This window comes from Miniopterus schreibersii (assembly GCF_964146895.1).
Source record: "Miniopterus schreibersii genome assembly, chromosome: 2".
Classification (NCBI taxonomy): domain Eukaryota; kingdom Metazoa; phylum Chordata; class Mammalia; order Chiroptera; family Miniopteridae; genus Miniopterus; species Miniopterus schreibersii.
This window is the reverse complement of record NC_138102.1, coordinates 77367594-77393226: the sequence shown is the minus strand read 5'-3', so window position 1 is coordinate 77393226 and position 25633 is coordinate 77367594. Positions and strand designations below refer to the sequence as shown.

The following is a 25633-nucleotide window of genomic DNA, read 5'->3' as shown; positions in this document are numbered from 1 at the left end:
CATGCTTCTATGTCTCTGGATCTATTTTGTTATCAGATTATTTTGTTCATTAGATTCTACATATGAATGAGATCATGTGATACTTATCTTTCTCTGAATGACTTATTTCACTTAGCCTAATACTCTCCAGTTCCGTCCATACTGAGGCAAAGGGTAAGAGATGCTTCTTTTTTACAGCTGCATAGTACTCCATGGTGTAAATGTCCCACAGCTTTTTTATCCACTCATCTACTGATGGGCACTTGGGCTGTTTCCAGATCTTAGCTATTGTAAACTGTGCTGCTATGAACATAGGGGTGTGTATATTCTTTCTGATTGGTGTTTTGGGTTTCTTAAGATATATTGCTAGAAGTGGGATCACTGGGTCAAATGGCAGCTCCATATTTAATTTTTTGAGGAACCTCCACACTGTTTTCCACAGTGGCTGCACCAGCCTGCATTCCCACCAGCAGTGTACTAAGGTTCCCCTTCTCCACATCCTCACCAGCACTTGTAATTTGATGATTTGCTGATGGTAGCCATTCTCACAAGTGTGAGGTGATATCTCATTGTTGTTTTAATTTGCATCTCTTTGATTTTATACATCTCTTGGCCATCTGTATGTCCACTTTGGAGCAGTGTCTATTTCGGTCCTCTGCCCATTTTTGAATTGGATTGTTTGTCTTCTTTTTGTTAAGTTGTATGAATTCATATATATTTTGGAAATTAACTCCTTGTCAGATGTATCATTGGAAAATATGGGCTCCCTTTCATTTTGTTTATGGTTTCTTTCCCTGTGCAGAAGCTTTTTATTTTGGTGCAGTCCCATTTGTTTAATTTCTCCTTTGCTTCCCTTGCACTAGGAGATGTATTGGCAAACATATTACTCTAAGAGATGTCTGAGATTTTGCTGCCTATGGTTTCTTATAGGATTTTTATGGTTTCATGACTTACATTTAAATCTTTTATTCATTTTGAGTTTATTATTGTGCATGGTGTGAGTTGGTGGTCTAGCTTCATTTTTTTTGCATATATCGGTCCAATTTTTCCAACACCATTTATTGAAGAGACTGTCTTTACTCCATTGTATGCTCTTGCCTCATTTGTCAAATATTAATTGAGTGTAAAAGCTTGGATCCATTTCTGAGTTCTCTCTTCTGTTCCATTGATCTGTATGTCTGTTCTTGTGCCAGTACCAGTCTGCTTTGATTACAGTGGCTTTGTAGTATAACTTGATATCTGGTATTGTGATCCCTCCAACTTTGTTCTTCTTTCGCAAGATTGAAGTGGCTATTTCATGTCTTTTTTGGTTCCATATAAATTTCTGGAGTGTTTATTCCAGATCTGTGAACTATGCCATTGGTATTTAAATAGGGATAGTATTGAATTTATAGATTGCTTTGGGTAATATGGATATTTTAATGATGTTAATTCTACCAATCCATGAATGCTGTGTATTCTTCCACTTGTTTATATCTTCCTCTATCTCTTTTATCAATGCCCTTTAGTTTTCTGAGTATATGTCTTTTATCTCCTTGGTTAAATTTATTCCTAAGTATCTTAATTTTGTTGCAATAGTAAATGGGATTATTTTTTTTTAGTTTCCCTTTCGATGAGTTCACTATTGGTGTATAAAAATGCCATCAATTTCTGGATGTTAATTTTGTATCCTGCTACCTTGCCAAATTCATTTATTAAATCTAGTAGTTTTTTGATGGAGTCTTTAGGATTTTCTATGTACAATATCATGTCATCTGTGAATAATGATAGTTTTACTTTCTCTTTTCCAATTTGGATGCCTTTTACGTTTACTTCTTGTCTGATCGCTGTGGCAAGGACTTCCAGGACTATGTTGAATAAGAGTGGTGAAAATGGACATTCATGTCTTGTTCCTGTTCTTGGGGAAAATGATTTTAGCTTTTGCTCATTGAGTATGATATTGGCTGTAGGTTTGTCATATACGGCCTTCATTATGTTGAGGTTTGAGCCCTCTATCCCCACTTTGCCAAGAGAGTTTTTATCAAAAATGAGTGCTGGATTTTGTGGAATGCTTTTTCTGTGTCTTTTGATACAATCGTGTGATTTTTGTCTTTCAATTTGTCTATGTGATGTATCACATTTATTGATTTGCGAATATTGTATCAGCCTTGCATCCCTGGAATAAATCCCACTTGGTCATGATGTAGGATCTTTTTAATATATTACTGGATCCGATTTGCTAATATTTTGTTGAGGATTTTAATATCTATGTTCATCAGGGATATTGGCCTATAATTCTCTTTCTTTGTAGTGTCTTTATCTGGTTTTGGAATTAAGCTAATAGTGGCCTCGTAAAAAGTTTGGAAGTATTCCTTCCTCTTGGATTTTTTGGAATAGTTTGAGGAGAATAGGTGTTAGCTCTTCTTTGAATGTTTGGTAAAATTCCCCTGTGAAGCTGTCTGGACCAGGGCTTTTGTGTGCTGGAAGTTTTTTTATTACTGTTTCAATTTCATCTGTAGTTATTCACCTATTCAGGTTTTCTAACTCTTCCTGATTGAGTTTTGGAAAGTTATACTTTTCTAGGAATTTGTCCATTTTTCCACATTGTCCAGCTTGTTGGTATATAGTTGTTCATATTTTTTTAATAATCCTTTGTATTTCTGTTGGTTTAGTTGTTACTTAACCTCTTTCATTTCTGATTTTGTTTATTTGGGTCCTCTCTCTTTTTTCCTTGATGAGTCTGGCTAAAGGTTCGTCAATCTTGTTTATCTTTTCAAAATACCAGCTCTTGATTTCATTGATCTTTTGTACTGTTTTTTTAGTCTCTATGCCATTTATCTCTGTTCTGATCTTTATTATTTCCTTCTAATTACTCTGGGCTTTTCTTGTTGTTCTCTTTCTAAGTCTTTAAGTTGCAGGGTTAAGATAGTTTATTAGAAGTTTTTCTTGTTTCTTGAGGTAGGCCTGTAGTGCTATGGACTTCCTTCTTAATACTGCTATCATTGTGTACCATAGATGTGAGGTTTTTCTGTGTTCATTTTCATTTGTTTCCAGGAAGTTTTCATTTCTTCCTTGATCTCTTTGGTAACTCATTCATTGTTTAATAAGATGTTATTTAGCCTCCATGTGTTTAAATGTTTTTGAATGTTTTTATTGTTGATTTCTATTTTCATGCCATTGTGGTCTGAGAAGATGCTTGATATAATTTCAGTTTGCTTTAACTCTTAGAAACTTGTTTTGTGTCCTTACATGTGATCTATCTTTGAGAATGTCCCATGTACACTTGAGAAGAATGTATATTCTATAACTTTGGGGTGAAATGTTCTGTAAATGTCAATTAATTCCATCTGATCTAATGTGTCATTAAGTATCACTGTGTCTTTGTTGATTTTTTTGACTAGAATATCTATCCAGGGATGTCAGTGGGATGTTAAAATCCCCTACTACAATTGTATTGCTCTCAATGTCACCCTTAAAGTCATCCAGAAGTTTCTTTTATGTATTTGGGTGCATATATATTTACCAGGGTTATATCCTCTTGTTGGGTTGACCCTTTAGTATTTCGTAGTGACTTTTATTGTCTTTTGCTATGGCTTTCATTTTGAAGTCTATTTTGTCAGATATGAGTATTATTACCCCAGCTTTTCAAAAAATTTTCACTTGCATGGAAAATCTTTTTCAATCCCTTCACTTTCATCATATGTGAGTCCTTTGTTCTATGGTGGGTCTCTTGTAGACAGCATATATATGTGTCAGGTTTTCTTATCCATTCAGCTACCCTATGTCTTTTGATTGGAGCATTTAAGCCATTTACATTTAAGGTTATTATTGATAAGTACTTATTTATTGCCATTCTTTCTTTATATCTTTGTTCCTCTCTTTCTGTATATTTCTTCTTCTTCTTCTTACACTAGTCCCTTAACATTTCTTGTAGTGCTGGTTTCGTAGTAATAAACTCCTTTAGCCTTTTTTTTGTCTGCGAAGCTCTTTATTTCACCTTTTATTTTGAATGATAGTCCTGCTGGGTAGAGTAGTCCTGGATTCAGTTCCTTACTTTTCATTACTTTGAATACTTCATGCCACTCTCTTCTCGCCTGAAGTATTTCTATTGAGAAATCAGCCAACAGTCTAATGTGAGCTCCCTTGTTGGTAGCTTTCTATCTCTCTTTTGCTGCTTTTAAGATTATTTCTTTATTTTTAATGTTTGCCATTCTAATTATGATGTGTCTAGGTGTGGGTCTTCTTGGGTCCACCTTGATTGGGATTCTCTGTATTTTCTGAACTTGAGTTACTTTTTCCTTCACCAAGTTAGGAAAGTTTTCTTTCATTATTTCTTCAAACATGTTTTCTAATCCTTGCTTAGATTCTTCTCCTTCTGGTACCCATATGATGTGGCTGTTGTTATGTTTCATTATGTTCCAAAGCTCCCTTGAACTGTCCTGCTTTTTAACTTTTTTTTCTAATTTCTGCTCTGATTGTGTATTTTTTTCTACCCTGTCTTCTAATTTGCTGATTCAGTCCTCAGCTTCTTCTAATCTACTGTTGCTTCCTTCCAGTGTATTCTTTATTTCAGCTATGTCATTCTTCTTTTCCAATTGATTCTTATTCACGCTTATGACTTTCTCATTAAATTGCTTGTAATTCTTACTAAGTTGCTTGAGCATCCTTATAACCATTGCTTTGAACTCTATATCTGATAAATTGCTCACCTCCAATTCATTTAGTTCTTTTCACGGCGATTTCTCTTTTTCTTTCATTTGGGTGTTGTTTCGTCTCCCCATTTTAGTGGGCCTGTTGTCTGGGGGCACCATGACAAGGCTTCAGGACGTGAACAAGGCCTCATGCCTGGTAGTCCTGGGACACCGGGGCAGGCAGCCAGGCCATGGTGGCAGGCCTGTATATCTGGGAGGCGTTGGGTAATGATGGCAGAGGTGGGTGCACTACATCAAGGCTGTAGGCCAGGTAGGCAGGCAGGCCATGTGTACTGCATCAAAGAGGCACAGCAAGCAGGCCGGCAGACCAGGCACACACCATCAAGGGGGTGGGCCAGGCAGGCAGGTAGGGCAGCTGAGTGTGCCCCTTCAGTGAGGCAGGCTAGGCATGAAGGCCATGGGCTGTGGATCAAGGGGGCATGGTAGGTAGACAGGCAGGCTGGGCGGGTACTGCTGGCAAGCAGGAGGGCAGGCAGGTAGACAGGAAGGCTGGCAGGCAGGCTGTGCATGCCCTGCCAAGGAGGCAGGCAGGCAGACTGTCTGTGCTGGATCGGTGAGGCAGTGTGGCTGTCAGGGGTGTTCTAGTTTAGGTGCACTGGGTCACAGCATCAGGCCAGTGTGGTAGCACTGGGTCTTCCCCCAAGGGGCTGTGCACTGTCTGTGTTCTGGAGCGCTGGGTTGGGGTTGCTCTCCACAGCCTCCTCCCAAGGAAGACCCTGAAGATCCTCCAAAATGGCACACTCCACTCTCAGTCAGAGAGGAGCATTGGGCTGAGCGGCATGGTGGTGGTGGTAGCTCCTCCAACACGAGCTCCAAACCTCCAGGGAGCTCCCGCACTGACTGACAGATGGCCCCCACACTCATCCCCACGCACACTCTCCCTCACACACACTCACCCACTCTTACTCTCATTTTTAGTCAGGTCCTTATCTGTCTTCATCTTCCTGTTTGAGCATTTTTAATGTACTTATTGGCCATTTGTATATATCTTTTAGAGAAATGTCTATTCAAGTCCTTTGCCCATTTTTAAATTAGTTTGTTTTTCTGTTGTTGAGTTGTAGAAGTTCACTAAATATTCTGGATATTAACCCCTTATCAGAAATATGATTTGCAAATATTTTCTTTTTTACCATGGGTTGACTTTTTACTCTGTTTATTGTGCCCTTTGATGCATAGAACTTTTATATTTTGATGTAATCTAACTTACCAATTTTTTCTTCTATTGAATGTGCTTTTGGTGTCACATCTAAGAAATCATTGCCAAATCCAATGTCATGCAGGTGTCTTCTCCTGTGTTTTCTTTTAAGAGTTTTATAGTTTTACCTGTTACATTTAGGTCTTTGATCTATTTTGAGTTAATTTTTTATATGGTGTGAGAGGGCACACATTTCGAGCTTTCTTTTTATCAGACTGGTAATTAGATGTTCTAAGTATAAACAGTAGAGATATCTGGGAGGAAAATGATGTGTTCTGGGAATCCCAAATGAGCTGTAGAGTGGAATGATGGGAGATGAGGCTGGCAAGATGTGGACTTGAGGTTGATTGTGCAATTGGAAACATTTTTAAGTGTCTACCATGTCCAGATTTGAGGTTTAGAATGATCATTCCAGAGGTGGATGAAGGATGGACCAGAGAATAGAGAGGCCAGGTGGAGGCTGCTGCTGGAGAGTAGGTAAGAAGCTTTAAAGCACTGAGTGCACTCAGGCAGTGGCACTGGAGTGGTGATCAGGGAACAGATGCAGGAGATAACTAAGGCAGAAATTGGTGACTGAATGTAGGGGCTGAAAGAGAGTATTTAGGATAATTATTAACTTTCTTGCTTGGGTAACTGGGTGATGAATGTGATTTACTGAGAAAAGACATTTTGGGGTTCCTCCTCTTGAGAGCAGGAACTTCTATCAGTTTGAGTCACTGCTACATCCTCAGTGTCTAAGACTGTGTGCCTGGCTCACAGTACAGACTAAGTACATATGTTATGAAAGAATTAATAAAGAAAAAGAAGATTGGCAGAGGGAATAAAAGGTGAGTTCAGTGACATCTATGTATATAAATACTTAATAGGTAATTTAAAAATCTCTGTTAATGGGAGTGTAAATTGCTACAATCTCTTTAATCCTCACTCAAGGATGTTTTTCCATCAATTTTTAGAGAGAGTGGAAAGGATGGAGGAGGGGGAAAGAGACAGACAAGCAGACAGACAGACAGACAGACATTGATGTGAGAGAGACACATCAAAATGTATATATCTTTGACCGGGAATTGAACCTGCAGCCCTCTGGTCCATGAGCCGATGCTCTAACCACTGAGCCAAACTGGCCAGAGCTCACAGTCTCTTTAGAGAGCAATTTAGCAATATGTATCAAAGCCTTAAAAATGAGCATATTCTTTGTTTCAGTAATTTCATGTCTAAAAATATATCCTTTAACATAATAGCCATTATAAACAATGAGTTACTTCAAGTTTGCTCACTGAATGTTGTTTATAGATTAATGAACAAGATAGAATATAATCAATTCTAGCTTATTGCTTAAATAAAACATAACAAATATAGCCAGCAAAAATATGATGAATATCTATATTTAATGATATGGAAAAATATCGATTATATATTTTTATTATTATTATTTTTTAATCCTCACCCAAGGATATTTTTTCCATTGCCTTTCAGAGAGAGTGGAAAGGGAAGAGAGAGAGAGAAACACTGATGTGAGAGAGACACATTGATTGGTTGCCTCCCACACGCACCCTGCCTGGAGCACGGGACGAGCTTGCAACCCAGGTACATGTCCTTGGCTAGAGTCGAAGCCAAGACCCTTTGGTCTGAGGTCCGATGCTCTAACCACTGAGCAAAACTGGCCAGGGCCTATTATATATTTTAAATGAAAAATTCTGATGACAAAAAGGTGTGAGATAACCCATTTTTGTTTTTTGGTTATAAAAACATATACTGAAAAATATTAACAGTAATTATCTATGTGGTGAAATTATGAGTAATTTTTGTTATTTTCTTCCACATTTTTCCTTTTCTGCAGTGAGAATATATTTTTTATAATAAAATAATAAGCATATCTATTTTTAAAGAAATGTGCATCTTGAGTCTGGGAAGCAAGGTTTCCTTTGGAGATTCATTGTCAGCATGGTATAGGAGCTGTTGTGGAATGCTAAAAAGAAGACTACCAACACAAAACCCTGGGGAATACCAACATAAGCAATGTCAGGGAGGAGGACTACTTAAAACCATCAAGCAGCATATTGGTTGAGTCAGGGAAAAACTGACAGACTCATGTTGTAGCAGGTGTCTGGAGGCCATAGAGAGAAGGGGAGATGTATAAGTGGAGGCAGAAAGTAAAGAAAACTTTCACAAAATTTGGCTAAAAGGGAAGGAGTGAGACTGTGCAGTGGCTAGAAAGGCACATTGTGTGGTGATGGTCTGGTAAGCCAGGTCACTCCTGGTGGTGACTGGCTGTCTTGTCACATTTCTCTCCATGATGGAAAGGCCAGATGATCTGGATGGAGTCCATGTGGTGCATGATATACCTGTGCTCCCCAAAGCTCCGCAGCCTGCAAGAGCTGGAGGAGCGCCAGATGCATCTTTCTGACCTCGCCCCCCATGACACCACCAGGGATCTCATTTTGCTGAACCAGCAGCGACTGGCTGAGATTGAGCTGTCCACCCAGTTGGAGAGGAAGAAGGAGGAGCTGCGGGTCCTATCTAAACACCTGGCCATGGAAAAGAAGAAAACCGAGACCTTGCTTTATGCCATGCTGCCCGAACATGTGGCCAACCAGCTGAAGGAAGGCAAAAAGGTGGCTGCAGGTAAGGCCTTCCTTTCCTTTCACAGGGACCTTGGAGCGTGAGGCAGTGTGCCTAACTGGTTAAGGGCGGAGTATCTGAAGCCACGCAGATCTGGATTCGAATTCTGGCTCTATCACTTGTGAGCAACATGATCTTGGGCTAATGACTGAAGCTACATATCCTCCGTTTTCTCCTGTCTACATAGAGAATAATAAAAATAATACAGAAGCAAAATAGGGATTAAATAAAAATGCCTGTCAGCTAAACCAACATATATAACGTTCTCCAGGAATTTAAAGCCGTATCCTAAGACTCACCTTTGCTTAATGGCCATGAATAGAGTTCTTCACTATGACTGGAAATGATGCACCTGAACATTAAACCATGGGGTGCCTCTGAGAGCCCTTCTGTGAGAGCAAGCTGTTTCTGGAAGGAAGGATGCCATGTTTACTCCAAACTCACTTTCCATTTGTAATGTGTTCATTCACCCTACATGTATGGTGAACTTAGTCCCAGGGTGCTGCCCCAGGTTCCGGGAACACAGAGGAGTTTGCAGTTTTGTGGGTTTGGAAGGTACACACAGACTAAGTTAGTGGGGGAGGACCTGAGCATGGCCAAAGGGAAGAAACTAACATTCATTAAGGAGCAAATATTATGCTAGAATCTGTGTTAGACATTTTATGTTTGCTATTTCACTTAATTTTCTGAACATTTCTAGGAGGGAGGTGTTATTTATCTATACTGTACAGCTGTTACTTATCCATATTGTACATTTACCCCAGCTTATGAGTAAACCAATAAGTTCATCTAATTCAAAAATTCATGCTATTTCCACCACATAAGGTGCCATGGAAACACAGATGACAGGGAGATTAAGAATAAATAGAAGTCAGAAAAGAAAGAGATGGGGCAGGGGGAGGTTGTGAAGGCTTATACAAAGTGTGTGGCACTTGAGTTGGGCCATGAGGCTGAATATAAGCAAAAAAACGGGGGGAGGCATTTTAAGAGAGTGAGATGGCAAGAGGAAAGGTAAGGTCATGTAGAAATAAATACTGTTGGTATTGTCCTTAGAACATGGGGGTACAGCCCGGCCGGGCGTGGCTCAGCGGTTAAGCGTCGACCTAGGATCTAGGAGATCAGGGTTCGATTCCCAGTCAGGGCACATGCCCGGGTTACGGGCTGCAGCCGATCAATGACTCTCTCATCATTGATGTTTCTATCTCTCTCTCTCCCTCTCCTTTCCTCTCTCTGAAATCAATAAAGATATATTTAAAAAAAAAAAAAAAAAGAACATGGAGGTACATAGCAAAGTGGTGCCTTATGAAGCTGGGCAGATAGGATGAGGCTCAGGTGATATAGTGATGAATCTGGATTATTATGGGAAAGGAAATTGTTTTACATTTTAGATGCGTGAGTTCAATGAAGTTGTTTTTCTTATAATGGAAGAGACGTGATTAACTTTGTAGATATGATTTTGGTTACAGTGCAGTGAACGCATGCGAGGGAGGCATACTGAAAGCCCGTCACAGTGCAGTTCAGTGATGGTAAAGGCTTGAATTAAGGCAGCATGAGTAGAAATCAGCAGGATTTCATAACTGATAAGAAGAGGAAGGTAAGAAATAGGGGTCAGTCATGAGTGTGAGGGTTATAGTGGTGTAGTAGATGTGATGCTTTATCTTAAGACAGAACAGAAAGAATAGGTGTGAGGGCAGCAAAGTAAGGTTGGTTTTAGAACTGTTGAGTGTGACATGCCTGTGGGATGCCCTCTCTAACACGACCAACAGGTAGTAAGGAATTGTAGGGAGAGCTCAGTGGAAGTTCTAGGACAGACCTACAGACCTGGGAGTTATTCCAGGGTATGTGGCGGTTAATCATACACCCTGTGGGCGATGTATAAGGTCATCTAGGGGGCATCAGGTAAAAGAAGACAGTTGGGAATTGAACCGTAGGGGACTCCTATTATGTGAAAACAGAAAAAAGCCAGTGAAATATATAAAACCAGGAATGAGAAAAGTAGGAAAAATATAGAGAGAATGGTGGGCCAAAGCCAAAGAGAAGAGAAATTTAGATGAATGGGAAATTATTACCATAGGTATAAATAATACAGAAGGCACAAGCTCTGTTCAAAGAGATAGCTATTTAGTCTTTCAACAGATATTTATTGAGCATCTACTATGTGCCAGGCCCTGCTCTAGGTGCTGGGGATATAGCAGAGTTCAAAACAGCCTCTCATCTCGTGAAGCTTATGTTTCAATGGGGGAGATAGGCAATAACCTAATAAACAATCTTATATAAAATATCATGCAGTGTAAGTCTTGTGGGGTGCAGTGCAGCATTCAGACTAAGAGGACAGTGATCTAGGAACTGTTCTTTTAGATAGGGTGGTCAGGAAAGTTCTCACTGAAGTGGTTACATTTGAAGTGGTGAGACAGAGCCCCATGGATATTTGAGATGAGAGTATGTCATGCAGAGGACACAGCAGGTACAAGGGCCCAAGCAGGAGGCACTTGCTATGCTGGAGAAACCCCAAGCAGGCCAGTGTGTTTGGGCTGGGGTGAGCCGGAGGGAGAGCATGGAAACATGAGGTCAGAGAGGTGGTGGGGACAGAGTGAGTCCCTTTTTGGGCCATGGTAAGGAATTTGTGTTTTAGCTTAAGTGTGATGGAAGTTTTGGGAGATATGAGGCAGAGGAATTGGGGATCTGACTTAAACAGATAATCTGGCTGCTCTATGTAATTAGCAAGCATGGGGAAAGGGCAGAGGCAGCCAGATGAGTTGAGGGCATTGCTGAGGATATGGGAGCGTCGTGGCTGTACTTCATGGTGACCAGTTCTACCAGCCCTACCTCTGGGTGTGCTCTAGTTCAGATTCTGCCTTGGCCCAAGGGCTTCTCTTAAGTCCAGTGCCCACTCATCCTATTTCTGACGTTCCACAGCACTTTGCATGTCTTATTGAGTATCTTTTTACTCTTCTGTCTCCTTCTCTTGACTGGGAGCTTCTTAAAAGCAAGGTCTGTGTTTGCATCATGTTACGTGATTTTCCCAGTATGATGACTAGCTCATAGCTGTCAAAACGTCAGTTGGGTGAATGGTGAGTGGTCAGTGGCACCTGGCTCCTTTTCCCCAAGGCATAGTCAGATTTGGTTCACAAGGGGCACTTGAATTCAGGACTCATGGAATTATTATTCTATATCCTTGGCTATTATTAATACCTGGTTTCTGTTTCAGGAGAATTTAAAACCTGCACAATCCTTTTTAGCGATGTGGTGACATTTACAAACATCTGTGCTGCCTGCGAACCTCTCCAAATAGTGAATATGCTTAATTCAATGTACTCCAAGTTTGACAGATTGACCAGTGTCCATGAAGTCTACAAAGTAAGTGTTTGTGTCCTGTGGCGTGTGTGTCACAGTGCTCTTAGGCAGGCAGGTACTTAATGACAGGCCTTCCTCTTCACTGGCCCGGTGTTTGGTATGGATGAGAGCAGGGTGAGGAGGGAAGCTTAAAAGGGATTGGAGGTGTTTTAGAAGTTTTTGTTTCTTAGGAATACCTCATAGTACCCAATACTAAGATGCTTTTGGGGGCACACAGTTTGCCCAGAGAGGAGTTCTCCTACTCCTTAAATTCACTAGCAAATCTAATCCAAAAAGTACGTATTGAATGCACAACATCATACACTTACCCCAGGAGCTTCATCTTCTCTGGGAATTGTTCCCACCAGAAGCAGAAAGGCCTTTGGCTCTCTCTTGGTTGTTTTCTGAGTCATTTTTGTTCCCACCTCCTTCTTCACACTCCTCATACCCCTAGCAAATAATCACCAACTTTAATATGACCCTTCCACCAGCATGTGAAAAATGACAAAAATATCTAGTGATATGTTTGTTGCATCTAGGAAAACCTCTGAATACCCTCTTTTCCCTTACAGGTGGAAACAATAGGAGATGCTTACATGGTGGTAGGGGGTGTGCCAGTGCCTATTGGAAGCCATGCTCAAAGAGTGGCTAATTTTGCCTTGGGGATGAGAATTTCTGCAAAAGAAGTGATGAATCCTGTTACCGGAGAGCCTATCCAGGTAGAGAGCAACTGAGTGTTTTGCTTAACACCAACCATCTCACACAAAAAGTAGAATTATCTTTATTAGTCTGCTTAGATGATTCCTGGGTATGTTACAGTACTTCCAATGAATGATTTTTCCCAGATCTTCTCTTCTCTTGCATATGTTACTAAGTAATAGAGATATTAGTCAGGATATTATTGTTCCAACTTCTCTCAAATTTCAGAAGAGGCTTTGGAGCTCAGGATTTTCACATGATTCACTACAAGTTTCTTTGTCCATAGTTTAGGACAGTGCTGAGCACGTCTCCTCGTTTACTTTGTAGGCTTCCATCCATCTTGGAAGCCAGCTCGTTTATAATTCCTACTTTTTTGCTCACACATTTCAACAAGTGGTCAGGTTGACTAAATAGCCAACTTTTCCTGCTTAGAAAAATTGTGTATCCAACTTGCTGTTTGACAGGTTCAGAACTCAGGCTGAGGTGTGAAACTGCCTCCAGCCGGCAGGCCAGACATCCTGGTGCCATAAGGTATTCAGAATAGCTTTCCTTCCACCACGCAGCCATTAGCTAGACATCTGCTTTCCTTTCTTTCAGGAAGCTACTCTTGCAGCTTGTTTACTCTATAAAAGTTGGACAATTTTGGAGATGAAAAGTAGGTGTCCCCTTCTGTCTGCTCAGCAGATCCTAACAGCCCTGGGATGGCTTAGAACGGTGTCTCTGCCTTTTAAAATTTAATCACTTCCCTGATCCAATCAGTCAGATCTTCAAATAGACAACTAAAAATAAAGCCAATTATAGGATGGAATATGATTTTTCCAATTAAAGCTCCTATGCAGGAGATTCTGAAAATGTGTTCAGCTCACCCTCACCACAATAATTCCGAAGCTGAGAAATGCTGCAGATCCTGGTTATTGTGTCCACTGTAGTTTTCTAAGTACAAGTTGGCTTTAGGTAATTGTGAGATCATCATGTCCACAATACTTGGCCTGTTGTATGCACACAGATACATCTGTTAAATAAGACCCCCAATATAAAAAATAAAAAAAATCAAGATGGGAGGTAATGAGGGAATAGAGATAAGAGATATGTTTCAGTTAAAGGAGTCATGGGTGCTATCAAAGCAAAAATAATTGAAAATATACTGTTGCGTAAATAGTGTGTGTGTGTGTTGCTACAACTGTACGAATAAAATTAAACAATGCATTTCTGGAAACTCTCATGGTGGATTTACCAAGAATAAAACAGGAAAAGATGTTATCAATTCTAAGATAAGAATAGGGGTGAAGTTAGGAGCATCATTAAATATCCACCAGAAATAGCATGCCATGTGGGCTTATTTAAGGCAGTAGGAAAAGGGCTAGAAACATTTTCTCTCTCAAGATAATTCTGCTGGATTCCTTTCCTTCTTCTTCTTTTTTTTACAAGATAATGAAACAAAGCTAATTCTATGCAAATTCTCAAAAACTTATACTCAATATACTGTTTCTAAAATGTATGTCACCTTTTATGTAATGGATTTATTATTTCATCTTTCCTTTCTAGTTTTTTGCTTGTTTGTTTTTGTCTTTTCTTTACATTTCTTCGGTAGAAGCCAGTCTTTTTTTAAAAAAGTTATCTTTATTGTTGAAAGTATTACAGATGTCTCCCGTTTTTTCCCCATTGACCCCTTCTACCCCACACCCACCGCCCTCCCCAGGCCTTCACCACACTATTGTCTATGTCCATGGGTTATGCATATATGCATATAAATTCTTGGTTAATCTCTCCCCCCAACCCCCCACCCCCGCCTTCCCTCTGAGATTCCTCAGCCTGTTCCATGCTTCTGTGCCTCTGGATCTATTTTGTTCATCGGTTTATTTTTGTACTTTAGATTCTACATGTAAGTGAGATCATGTGATATTTGTCTTTCTCTGCCTGGAAGCCAGTCTTGAGTTGCCCAGTTAGGATCCTCTGACCTACTATTCTGATTAAGTTTCTTCTCAATATTCATGACCAACATCTGGCTTCTAAATGAGAGGCTTTTGGTCTTTTCAATCACTTGCTGATTGGGAGAGATTGCACTGTTACCATAACCACATGAATACTTTAGAATCAATCTTGGCATCCAGTCTTGCATTTCTAATCAAATTTACAATCCACCTTTCAGCTTCTTCTGGAGTCATGTTCATTTTATCTCATGCTTCATTTCTATAGTTTTGAAATTAGTACTCTTTGAGATCTTCTATTATTATTATTATTATCTTTATTGATTTCAGAGAGAAGAAGGGAGAGGGAGGGAGAGAGAGAGAGAGAGAGAGAGAGAAATACCAATGATGAGAGAGTCATGGATCAGCTGCCTCCTGCATGCCCCCAACTGGGGATCGAGCTCGCAACCCAGACATGTGCCCTGACTGGGAATCGAACCGCGATCTACTGGATCCTAGGTCGATGCTCAGCTGCTGAGCCATGCCCGGCCAGGCGAGATCTACTATTATTTAATTCATATAACCTTTAATGTACATTTATGGAGGTCATACAATGCATGAGACCGTATTGCTAGGTGCTTTGAAGGATTCAGAGAAATATATGACAGGCTCCTTTTCCTAGAGGAAGTTATAATCATATTTCTGGAGAAAAATCTATCATGAAAACAAAAAGACAAGTAAATTTGGTTAGGATGTAGAAGGCTGCAAGAGACTTCTATTTCCATACTAGAACTTGAAAAAAAACAAACACAAAAAACTTCAGAGAGCAAAGAGATATAAATGAGCTAAATTCTAGAAAGTGACAAGCCCTTTCAAGGAGAAGACACCCATAATTACGTTCACCAGTAGTAAAGCAGCAGAAGTAATCCACCAGAGACAAAGGTAAGGAGAAACCAGACTAAATTTTAGTGAATGTTTCACGGCCACACCGGGGCTGAAATGACAGGTTAGAATTCCCTAAATCCTCTTTGATATGTCCTGGCCACAGAGGCTGTACCCAAATACCAACTCTTTCCCATAGGCCTTCACCAAGTACATAGGGTTATTCTGCCAAAGCCTAGGGATAAGGAACCGGAGTTGAGAGAGGTCTCAGTTCCTGACGTATATAAGGCCTTCCCCAAATGTAGGTCAGTGGCCTATGGAAGGGTGGTGTTAGAGTAGAACTAAGAGAAATCCCTCTGAGGTATCTTGGCATTCACCAAGTGCACTACAATGACCCTTTAACGTCTGGAGGCAGAAAGAAATCTCCTCAGGTAGAGAGAGCCATGGTAGGACTGATGAGTAAGGAGACTCCCCAAAATCTCACCGTTGGTCTATAAAGCAGAAAGAGATCTCCAATAATTCGGAAAGCTCATGGTGTGGCTGTACAGCATGAGGAGGTCTCAGAGCCTTGCTGATGCTCAGATCCCAAGCCCCGCTGGGGAGAAAATTCCTATCCAGCCTTTGTAATATTTAAAATCAGCGCTGCATGGAAACTAGCAATATCTCTGGCAAGAGCTCAGGCCCCACTCAGATACAGATTAGTTCATTCAGTCTCCACTCTAGCACACTCACAGCAGAAGGGGTATAAACTTTTCTGAAGGGCAAATATTATCTACTTGCAGAGATTATAGACCTGAACTGGAAAGGGGCCCAATATAATTTTGCGAGGTCTATATTATAGTCTATAATTTATTTTGGATGCTACCTATAGGATATATGCATTTGTCAAAGCACTTAAGATCTGTCTTTTATGTAAAGTATTCCTTAACTTAAAAATAAAAGCAAGAGTATTTGATGGTCTCTTTTCAGTAAGGCTCTCTCTATACAGATCAGAGTAGGGATTCATACTGGACCAGTCTTAGCAGGTGTCGTGGGGGACAAGATGCCCCGATACTGCTTGTTTGGTGACACCGTGAACACAGCTTCTAGGATGGAAAGTCACGGGCTTCCCAACAAAGTGCACCTCAGCCCCACAGCCTACAGGTAACCACTCATTTTCTCTTGCTTTCCTTTGTCCCTTCTCTTTCCAGAGCTTACAGAAGGCCTAGCAGCAGTGAGATGGGGTAGTGGAGGAAGCCCATGTTTTCTCTTCTATGCCACACTAACTTACAGAAGACATAGTGTCAGACAGTAAATATTGTTGAACCTCTGCTATAAGATAGTTTTTGCTCTCAGGGAACATAAGGTCTAGATGTATATTTAATGTTACCAAAAAAAAAAAAAAAAAAAGTCCCAAAGGCCAAATCCAGTCTGCCACTTTTTTTTTTTTTTTGTAAATAAAGTTTTATTGGAACACAGCCATGCTCTTTTATTTGCACACTGTCTATGGCTGCTTTCATATTACAACAGTAGAGCTGAGTGATCTTTTTTTAAAAAAATATATCTTTATTGATTTCAGAGAGAGGAAGGGAGAGGGAAAGAGAGATAGAAACATCAATGATGAGAGAGTCATTGATTGGCTGCCTCCTGCACATCCCACATTGGGGATTGAGCCTGCAGCCCCCGCATGTGCCCTGACCAGGAATTGAACTGTGAGCTCCTGGATCCTAGGTTAATGCTCAACCGCTGAGCCACATCCTGCTAGGTGAGTTGAGTGATTTTAAGAGACTGTATGGTCTGCAAAGCCAAAAATATTTACTATCTGCTCTTTTACAAAAAGAAGTTTGCTGACTCTCGGTCTAGTGGAAGAAGAAAGAAATATTCACAGATCATTATTTTAAAAGTGTGATAAATGATAAAGATATGCATAAAATGATACTTATGGTTTCTTGAGAACTTACAAGAGGTCACATTCTATCCTAAGTTCTTTTACATAATGTTAGTACATTTACTGTTACAACAACTCTGTGAAGATATACTGTAATTATTATCTATCGATGAAAAAAATCAGGCACAAGAAGGTTAGTAAGTTGCCTCTGGTCACAGGTAGGGTAGGAAGGAGAAGAGCCTGGATACAAGCCAGGGGATCAGGCTTGGAGGGAATTACAGTGTGTGTTCTGGGAGCCTGGGGGAAGGGTGCCTAACCCAGTAAAGAAATTCTTTGTGGAGGAGGAGATTCCTGAGCAGAATCTTGAGCAAGGAGTTCCGGAGTAGGATTTAGCCCAAAATGGAGTATTAGGAGTGAAAAACAAGCAGGATAAACACTAAAATAGGGTCAGTATAGAGAACTATAAACAATTTCATTAGCTGGAGTGAAAATATAAAGCAGAAAGTGGTGAGGATGTGCACCTGGTTGAGGGGCTAGGGCTTACTCTGTCGGTGAGGAAGAGCCCCTGAGGAGGGTGAGATCCCAGACAATGGCAAGGCCAGCGTCCTATAGGACACGGACCACTCCAAACCAAGTGAGGACAGATATGAGCATCAGGAAATGGGAAGAAGACCTGTTAGGAGTTTGGTTTGAATCAGGACTTTGGCAGTAGGAATTTGGGGGAAAGTAAAGTCAGCTGAATTTGGTAGCTGCTAAAAATGTAGAATGAGAAAGAGGGACCTGCCTGGTCTCCACCTTGGGTAGCTAGAACCTGAACCTCACCATCTGAAACAGGACAAGCGAGAAGGAGTCCAGGTCACTGGGGCAGATGACGCGTTCAGGTGTGGAAGTGTTGCATGAGAAGGGATTGTGGGGTATCTTGGTAAAGATGCTATGAAATGGATGAATGAAATTTGAAGTGGAGTTGTTGGCTGAGATCCACACTTGGACTAAGCAACATATAGGTAGTAATTAAGCCATGAGAGTTGATAAGATCACCTGGGGAAGGATGCAGTGTGAAAAGAACAGTGGCATCTGCAGAAAGAGGAGCCCATGTATGAGGTGGAAGAAACAGAAAGGAACCAGGGAAGTTCAGGGTGAGAAGCACCCTTGTGTATATTTTTAAGGAAGAGAAATTGAATAAAAATGTCAAATATAGTAACAGGACTGGAAAATATTCACCAGAGGTTAGGGGGACATCTTCAGAAGTTGCGGTAAAATGGTGGGACTAGACACTGGGTTATGGGTGGAGGAATGAAAGGAAGAGAGTATTCTTACAGGATTAAAGCAGGACAGGATCAAGTGAGAAGTTCTTCACTTCTACTTAGGATGAAAGAGACCTTAGCATGCTGGTAGGCCGAGAAGATGCAAGTGGAGAGGGAGCTGAAGATTAGGGGAGAGGAGGCTTGTGGGTCCAGGGCCCAAGGAATTGGGAAGGGAGCATGGGTAGGGTGCCCTTGAGCAAGACACGTCGTCCTCTGAGACTGAGGAAAAGGTGGGTGTGGCAGATGAGAGGAGAAGTTGCTGGGTCCCACCTATAATGGCAAAAATTTCATAGATGAATTGGATCACAAAGTAGGCGGCACAGTCGGATGCTTGAAAATGAGGCGAGAAGGTGCCAGATGAGGAACAGTGAGGAGCATGGCAAATGTCCGCAAGTTTCACAGAAGCAGCCAAGGAGAAGGGGGGTTGATGAGTGCTGAGACCTGAGGCAGCCAACCACGAATGGGGAACTTTGCTAGTCTGCACTGTTCCGTGACTCTTCTCCAACATCTCTCCGTAGCCAGTAAATAAATAAACATTTTAAAGTCCTTCCATAACTCTGTCCCTTTTCATGGTCCCTCTTACCCTCTTCTTGGGTTCCTTGGCAGCCAGAAATCATGGAGAAGCTTGGGTAGTTAGGATGCACATGATGACACCTTGGAGGCATATCGGGTGCTTGGGGAAGAAGGAAAGAAGAGGGCTGATCTCCTAGGAGCCTCCTGTTGCAGAACCATGCAGGGGTGGTGCACACACGGGCACAGGGATGTGGTTGTAAGGGTGTGAGGGCTGCAGATATGAGCCCTGTGTTAAAAGGGCAAGAGGTGGTGATCGGCTCACAGCGATTTGGTGGGACTCCTGTGTTCTCCCTCTACCTTTGGCTCCCTTTTCAGAATGTCTGAACTCATACCTCCCTCCTCTCCCCACCTGCCTCTCTGCCCCCTTCGGCAGGCCCTCCTGATGTCCTAGAGTCTCATTCCTCCTCCATTGTGTGCCTTGCACCTCTCTCATTACCTGTCCCATTGTAACCAACTCTCAAGTTACAGACCTGTGATCTTTGATATCTGGTGCATTTATTTTCCCTCTGTGCAGAGCCCTGGAAAATCAAGGGTTTGAAATAATTGAGAGGGGTGAAATCCAAGTGAAAGGAAAAGGCAAAATGACCACATACTTTCTGATCCAGAATTTGAACGCCTCAGAGGATGAGATCATGGGGAGACCTCAAACTCTGTTTGATCACAAAGGTAAGCCAAGAAGAGAAGCCTCACTGTGAGTGTTGAATATTTTTCCCACTGACGATGTTGGATACGTTTAGTGTGGTCCTTTGGTTTGCAGGGTCAGCGTGGGTATCATCCCTCCCCACAGCCAAGCTGCTACCTTCTGTTCAGTAACAGCTCCAGAGAATCAGTGTGACCATTTTGTCCTGACCACCCTTCTCTTGCATCCTGGATGTTATGTTGCATCCTTGAGCTGGGCTGATGGACAGTCTAAGGGTCTCTTATGCATTTGTTTTCAAGGTTCTTCCTTATCCTAGAAATGGGCTTTTCCCAGCAGCCTCTCGTGTAGCTGGGGATGGCTCCAGAGTCTCCCTCTGCTCCCCAGCCTCAGAGGATCCAGAACAGGCTTTCCTCACACACTGGAACCTTCCACCTTCCTCACTTTCTGCTGGCTTCCAAACCTGGGCAGAAGGAGCTGTGACTCACCCAGCTCCAGGAATGACAAAAGAATGAGTTTAGGTTAAAACCACCCAGTGCTAAGCTGGACCAGGGATCACTGTTTGGCATCTTGTGCTAAAAAAAAAAAAAGCAAAAAAAAAAAAAAAAAGCAGCATATAGAACTCAACAAGGTCTCCAGCAGCTGTGAGGTGGATCCCATCCATCCCACCCTGTCAGGGCCCCTTAACAACAACCCTGGTTAATGCTGAGAAATGCTGACCAGAAGGGAAACCCAGTAGCAGGAGGCAGACCACTGTGAACCTCTGAACCAAATGGGATACGAAATGGATTCATTTGGACAGAAGCTAATCTTAGCTGCTCCAGGGTCCTGCAAAGAAAAATTTCTAAATCCAGAGCTTTCTCGTTTACATGGCTAATATATGCAGATGTCTCTTTGGGACATGAAATATGGCTACTATTTTTATAATTGGGGCTATATCAACAAACTTACGGGTATTTGGAGAAGTTTTAAAATTGTTTTCGTAGTACTTTTATTCTAATACCAATTCACCTTAGTGTCCCTGTGAGCTGTGATAGGTTTTGGACACATTTATACTGATGGAGGCATTAACTAAAACTTTACTGATGGAGACACTAAACTAAACTAGTTTAGAAAGATCTAAACTAAAAACTATAGATAACTGGCTAATAAAACCCAGGAGCCACCCTCATGGGAGTTTTTGGTCCCTGAATTTCTAGGCTCTGGGCGCCTTGCCTACCAACACTGCCCCTTCCCTTTCACCATATCTTCCCCCAGCACAAAGGGTTGCTAGAAAGGGATAAACAATCATTTTTTCTCTTTTTTTCTTTGTTGTCAGAAATAGACAAAGTAAAGGGGGTGGGGGTTTCTTGCCACCTGCTTGTGGGAGGGAGGAAGACAGAGCTGAAGGCCTTAGCAGGGGATGGCAGAATCTTGCTGGGAAGATATGCCTAGCTCAGACCTGATACTGCTTTCTCCCATTCCCACGCAGGGGTTCCCAAACTTTCCAGTTTGAAAAACAGGATTGTAGAACATGGTCTGGGTCAGTAGAATCTAACCCGCTTTCAGTTCTGAGCTGGGAAAACAAAACAAAACAAAAATAACCAAGTAGGAAATTTGTAGTGGTGCCTCAACTGAAGAGCTCAGTGTGCACCCTGGGAAACGAGAGGGAGAAAGGGGTGCAGAGAGGGAGAGGCAGCCCCACCGGGCTCTAAATAGTGTCCCTGTGCAAACTGGGGAAAGGCCCCCTTTGAGAGTAAATCGCCCTCGGCATGCCTTGTAACAGAGCACCGTCACCCCTTCCTCTGGGTGACGCCAGTCTCCACCCGGCCCGACCCCTCTGGCCAGGTACCTCCAAAGAGAAACGGCACAACCCTGTGTGTGGAACCCAGAGTGGGGGGCGGAGCCTATTCCTTTCTGTGCTTCTGTGCGTTGCCCTCGCCCCCTTCCTCATCAGCCTAGGACTTGGCCCTGAGCCTCCGCTGCCAGGCTCCGGGGGGGGGTGCCTGCCCCTCCGTGCCCCCATCCCCGCGGAGCACAGCCCGGAGGCTCCGCAGGAGCAGGAGGGCCAGGATCCCTCAGGGGAGGCCTGTGCTGACGCTGCTTCCTAAGTGCCTCGGAGGCCCCAGAATGTGACCCCACTAACCTCTAGGGGTGGAGACCCTCAGAGCCAGCCGTGGCGGAGGGGACAGGAAACACTGATATGCACACTAACGCTCTTCCCCCAGGGCCTCTCCCCTCAGGTGAGCTCCCGCCGGGACACACACTGGCTTTGCAGGGGACTGGGGGAGGCGTGCGGGGGACCAAGAGGATGAACGTGAAGAGATCTGCGTGTGCCCCCAGCGCTGAGAGTTAGTGGTGGGCCGCGGCGTGTGGCGGCAGGGGCCTCGGCAGGGCCCTTCCGGGGCCTCACGGGCGGGCGCCGCCCCCTCGGCGCCTCTTCCCGGCACGAGGATGCCCGCGAGGGCGCAGCGGCGGGAAGGCGGGCGGGCGGCGAGCTCTTCCTCAGGCCCTTCCTTCCCCCTGCTGCCCTCAGAAGCGGGCGTGTCTGCTCATCCTCCTTCCAGGGAGCATTAAACCCGTGAGGCTCCTGCGCCTCCGAGCAGGATGTTTCCGGGGCTCCCGCCTGCGCAGCCCTCACACGGGCACCCAGCCCTCACACGGGCACCCAGGCCTCACACGGGCACCCAGCCCTCACACGGGCACCCAGGCCTCACACGGGCACCCAGGCCTCACACGGGCACCCAGCCCTCACACGGGCACCCAGGCCTCACACGGGCACCCAGGCCTCACACGGGCACCCAGGCGGCACAGGGGCACCCAGCCCTCACACGGGCACCCAGCCCTCACACGGGCACCCAGGCCTCACACGGGCACCCAGCCCTCACACGGGCACCCAGGCCTCACACGGGCACCCAGCCCTCACACGGGCACCCAGGCCTCACACGGGCACCCAGCCCTCACACGGGCACCCAGCCCTCACACGGGCACCCAGGCGGCACAGGGGCCGCGGGCGCAGAGGCACAGCCCAGGAGTCCGCGAGCACACGCGCGCTCACCCTTCCCTCTCCTCACGCTTTTTGGCAGAAGCCAGTGCTCAAGAAAGTCAAGACAGCAGAGCTGTTGCTGTCATGAGGTACGCGGCCAGCCGGCGGCTGCCCCCCCAGGGTGACACCGCAGATGGTGAGTACCTCGGAGCAGGGCACCGGCCCAGGGCTGTGTGGCATGCGAAGGGAGTCCTGGATTCCGGGGTGTGGCTCATGGGATGGGCAAGAGCCAGAAAGCCCCAGCTCCGGTGGAGTCTGGGGCCCTGGGCAGGAGGCCTCCGACTGGCTGCCCGCTGTATTTTGAATACTTTTTTTAATGTTCTCCCAACCCGCTCACCTCCCCACCCAACTGTCCCAGGGAGGCCCTTCTGAGTGTCTCTAATACTAGGAAAAACTTGTTAGTCTCCACATACCCCCAGCCAGAGTTGCTCTGGACACTGCCCTCCCTGGAGGCTCCCGAGAAGCGCTGGAGACCTCACTGCGCCCATCATGTGGCGCTTCACAGAGAGCTCAGAGCCCTGGCACTGCCACAGAGTGTTGTCTGCTTTGCCCTTGAGGGTGGGAGGGATGGGAAGTTTCTCTGTTTGACTGCCCCTGAGCCACTCAGCTCCCTCAAGAGCTTTTCTCAGGAAGAGCTGGGTTTTGAGGATGGGTCACAAAGGAGCAAAAGGACCAGAGATGGGCCTGCAGAATGCGTCACTGTAGCAACAGCACCCCTGCACCCCTCCTTTCTGGTTTTGTGCAGCCCCGGCCGCCCTCTCCTTTCATGGAATCCCCATCTCAAGTGACTCAAATAGAGGTAAGCTTTTGAGACAAGGCAGCAGTGTATGTCTGTTACAGAGTACAACATCCCAGGGATTTTTAAAAAACCATCCGTGGTCACTGAGAAAGCCTCAGAAGTCAATGGGATAATTCATGGGAAGAGTTAGGACAGTTTAACAATTCATATAAAGAGTTAGCAATTGTTATTTTTATTAGGCAGTATCTCTTAGATTGAGTGTCACTTGAGCCCTTGGCATTGGGCATTGCCTAGATGCCTGAAGACTTCTCTCCAGTTGACCCCAGAGTCTGAGGTTAGGAAGTGATCAGCACCCTTCTGTTCAATTCTGGTGAGAGAAGACCGAGCACAACGTCCCTCATTCTGATCTGGAGTCAGGTAGAATCTTGGATTCTGGGAAGTGAGAAGCTCAAGTGGACTTTCTGCCATTACCCGGAGGCATTCTCCTCCCCTCCTACTCCTTCCCTTCCTACAGTTGCATGTTTCTGAGAATGTTCAGTCCTCACATCGTAATCCAGTGCTGTTACAGTATGGAAATGCAACGTTTGTGGATTTAAAAAACTGTTTGTGCTCCACAAATACAGAGAGTTGAGGCAAGGCACTATTGTGGGGTGAGATGTTCCTTGAACTAGACACATAGCTTGCATTTAAAAAAATAAAAAATAAAAAATATATATATATATATATATTAAATATATCTTTATTGATTTCAGAGAGAGGAAAGGAGAGGGAGAGAGAGAGAGAGATAGAAACATCAATGATGAGAGAGTCATTGATCGGTTGCCTCCTACATTTCCCCAACTGGGGGTCGAGCCCACAACCCAGGCATGTGCCCTGACCAGGAATCGAACCTGATTGCCTGGATCCTAGGTCGATGCTCAACTGCTGAGCCACGCCTGGCCAGGCAGCTTGCATTTTAGTAGAGGGAGACAGACAACATGTAACAAAATAAATGAGATCATTTTAAGTAGTGATAAATGTTAAGAACATAAAACTGAGTAATGGAGAAGAGGGCCAATGAAGTCTTCTCTGAGGGAGCAGCATTTAAGCTGAAAGGCGCATGAAGGAAAAGAGCCAGGCATGTGGCTATCTGGCTAGGGGCTTTCAGGTTGCACCATGCTCCAAGGCAGATACATGCTTGGCAAGTTCAGAGGAGCATAAGGTGGCCAGTGTATCTCGAGAGGCACGGAGCAGGAAGGGGCCAGTAGGGGATGTAGTCAGAGAGGTGGGCAGGAGCCTTGGACAATGTGGCCTTGAGCTTTCTTAGCCATACACAAAAAGTATGAACATGAAATCTAGGGCAAGCTGCGGGACCTCCATGGGGACATTCAAAGGAAGAAGGTCTCTGCCAATTGTATTCCTAAATGGCTATTCCATAAACATCTCAGAAGGGGAGGTCTAAGGACTCCTTATGCTCCATGATGGTGAACGAATCCATTTATCAGACTTCTGCTACATGGGGATCCCTCCACAGGGGAAACCAACAAGGTTGGACAAGGCTGGGCATCTTACTTAGAGGTAGGGGACATACATTTCTCACCTGGGACTTTGATTCAGAACCTCTTTAACTGTTGCTTTCCTGAACAAAAATCAGTACCAACAACTAGAGAAACTGAGGTTACCTGTTTGCTGGGGGGAAACTGGAAAGGTGGAGAACTGGCATTTGTTGGGTAACTACTTTGTGCTGGGTATTTTACCCACATTATTTCATTTGATACATCAGTCCCATGACTATTCCCATAGCACAGGTAAGAAACTAGAAGCTCAAAAATGTTATATAATTTATGTAACATCCCACAACTAGTAAATGGAAGAAATAAGACTTGATCTTCAAGTTTGTTTGTCTCCCTGGTGTGGGAAGCAGGCTCTGCCCTGCCTCACTCCCATGAGGACTCTCGCTCCTTGAAAACGTCTCAGGGCCTTGGCAGCTCAGGCAGCTGCAGTGGTGGCAGGAAGCACACACATGGACCCCTCTCTGAGGGCCAGCTGAGATGGGATGCTCACACCTTCCTTCAGCTTTCTTTAAAGTGGAGGTTTCATTGACCATCTAAGGCCAGCCCATCAGCTGGGGCAATAGGACAAGCTTCAGTGAGACCCAGGCCTGCAGGCTGCACCCAGGATCTCATTTGCACTTCAATGGCACA

At 43.8% G+C, this 25633-nt stretch overlaps 1 protein-coding gene across 1 annotated transcript in view; it reads left to right on the top strand.

Moving 5' to 3' along the window:
* LOC308552440 (guanylate cyclase soluble subunit beta-2-like) overlaps window positions 1–25633 on the top strand; it is a gene marked incomplete at its 3' end in the record, with an annotated part of 72173 nt that overhangs the window by 40160 nt on the left and 6380 nt on the right. The window contains exons 9-14 of the mRNA XM_081127739.1: window positions 8167–8487; window positions 11693–11841; window positions 12390–12536; window positions 16294–16448; window positions 19564–19715; window positions 22752–22847. Coding sequence (XP_080983865.1) covers window positions 8167–8487; window positions 11693–11841; window positions 12390–12536; window positions 16294–16448; window positions 19564–19715; window positions 22752–22847 — 1020 coding nt within the window. The remainder of the gene's footprint in view (window positions 1–8166; window positions 8488–11692; window positions 11842–12389; window positions 12537–16293; window positions 16449–19563; window positions 19716–22751; window positions 22848–25633) is intronic.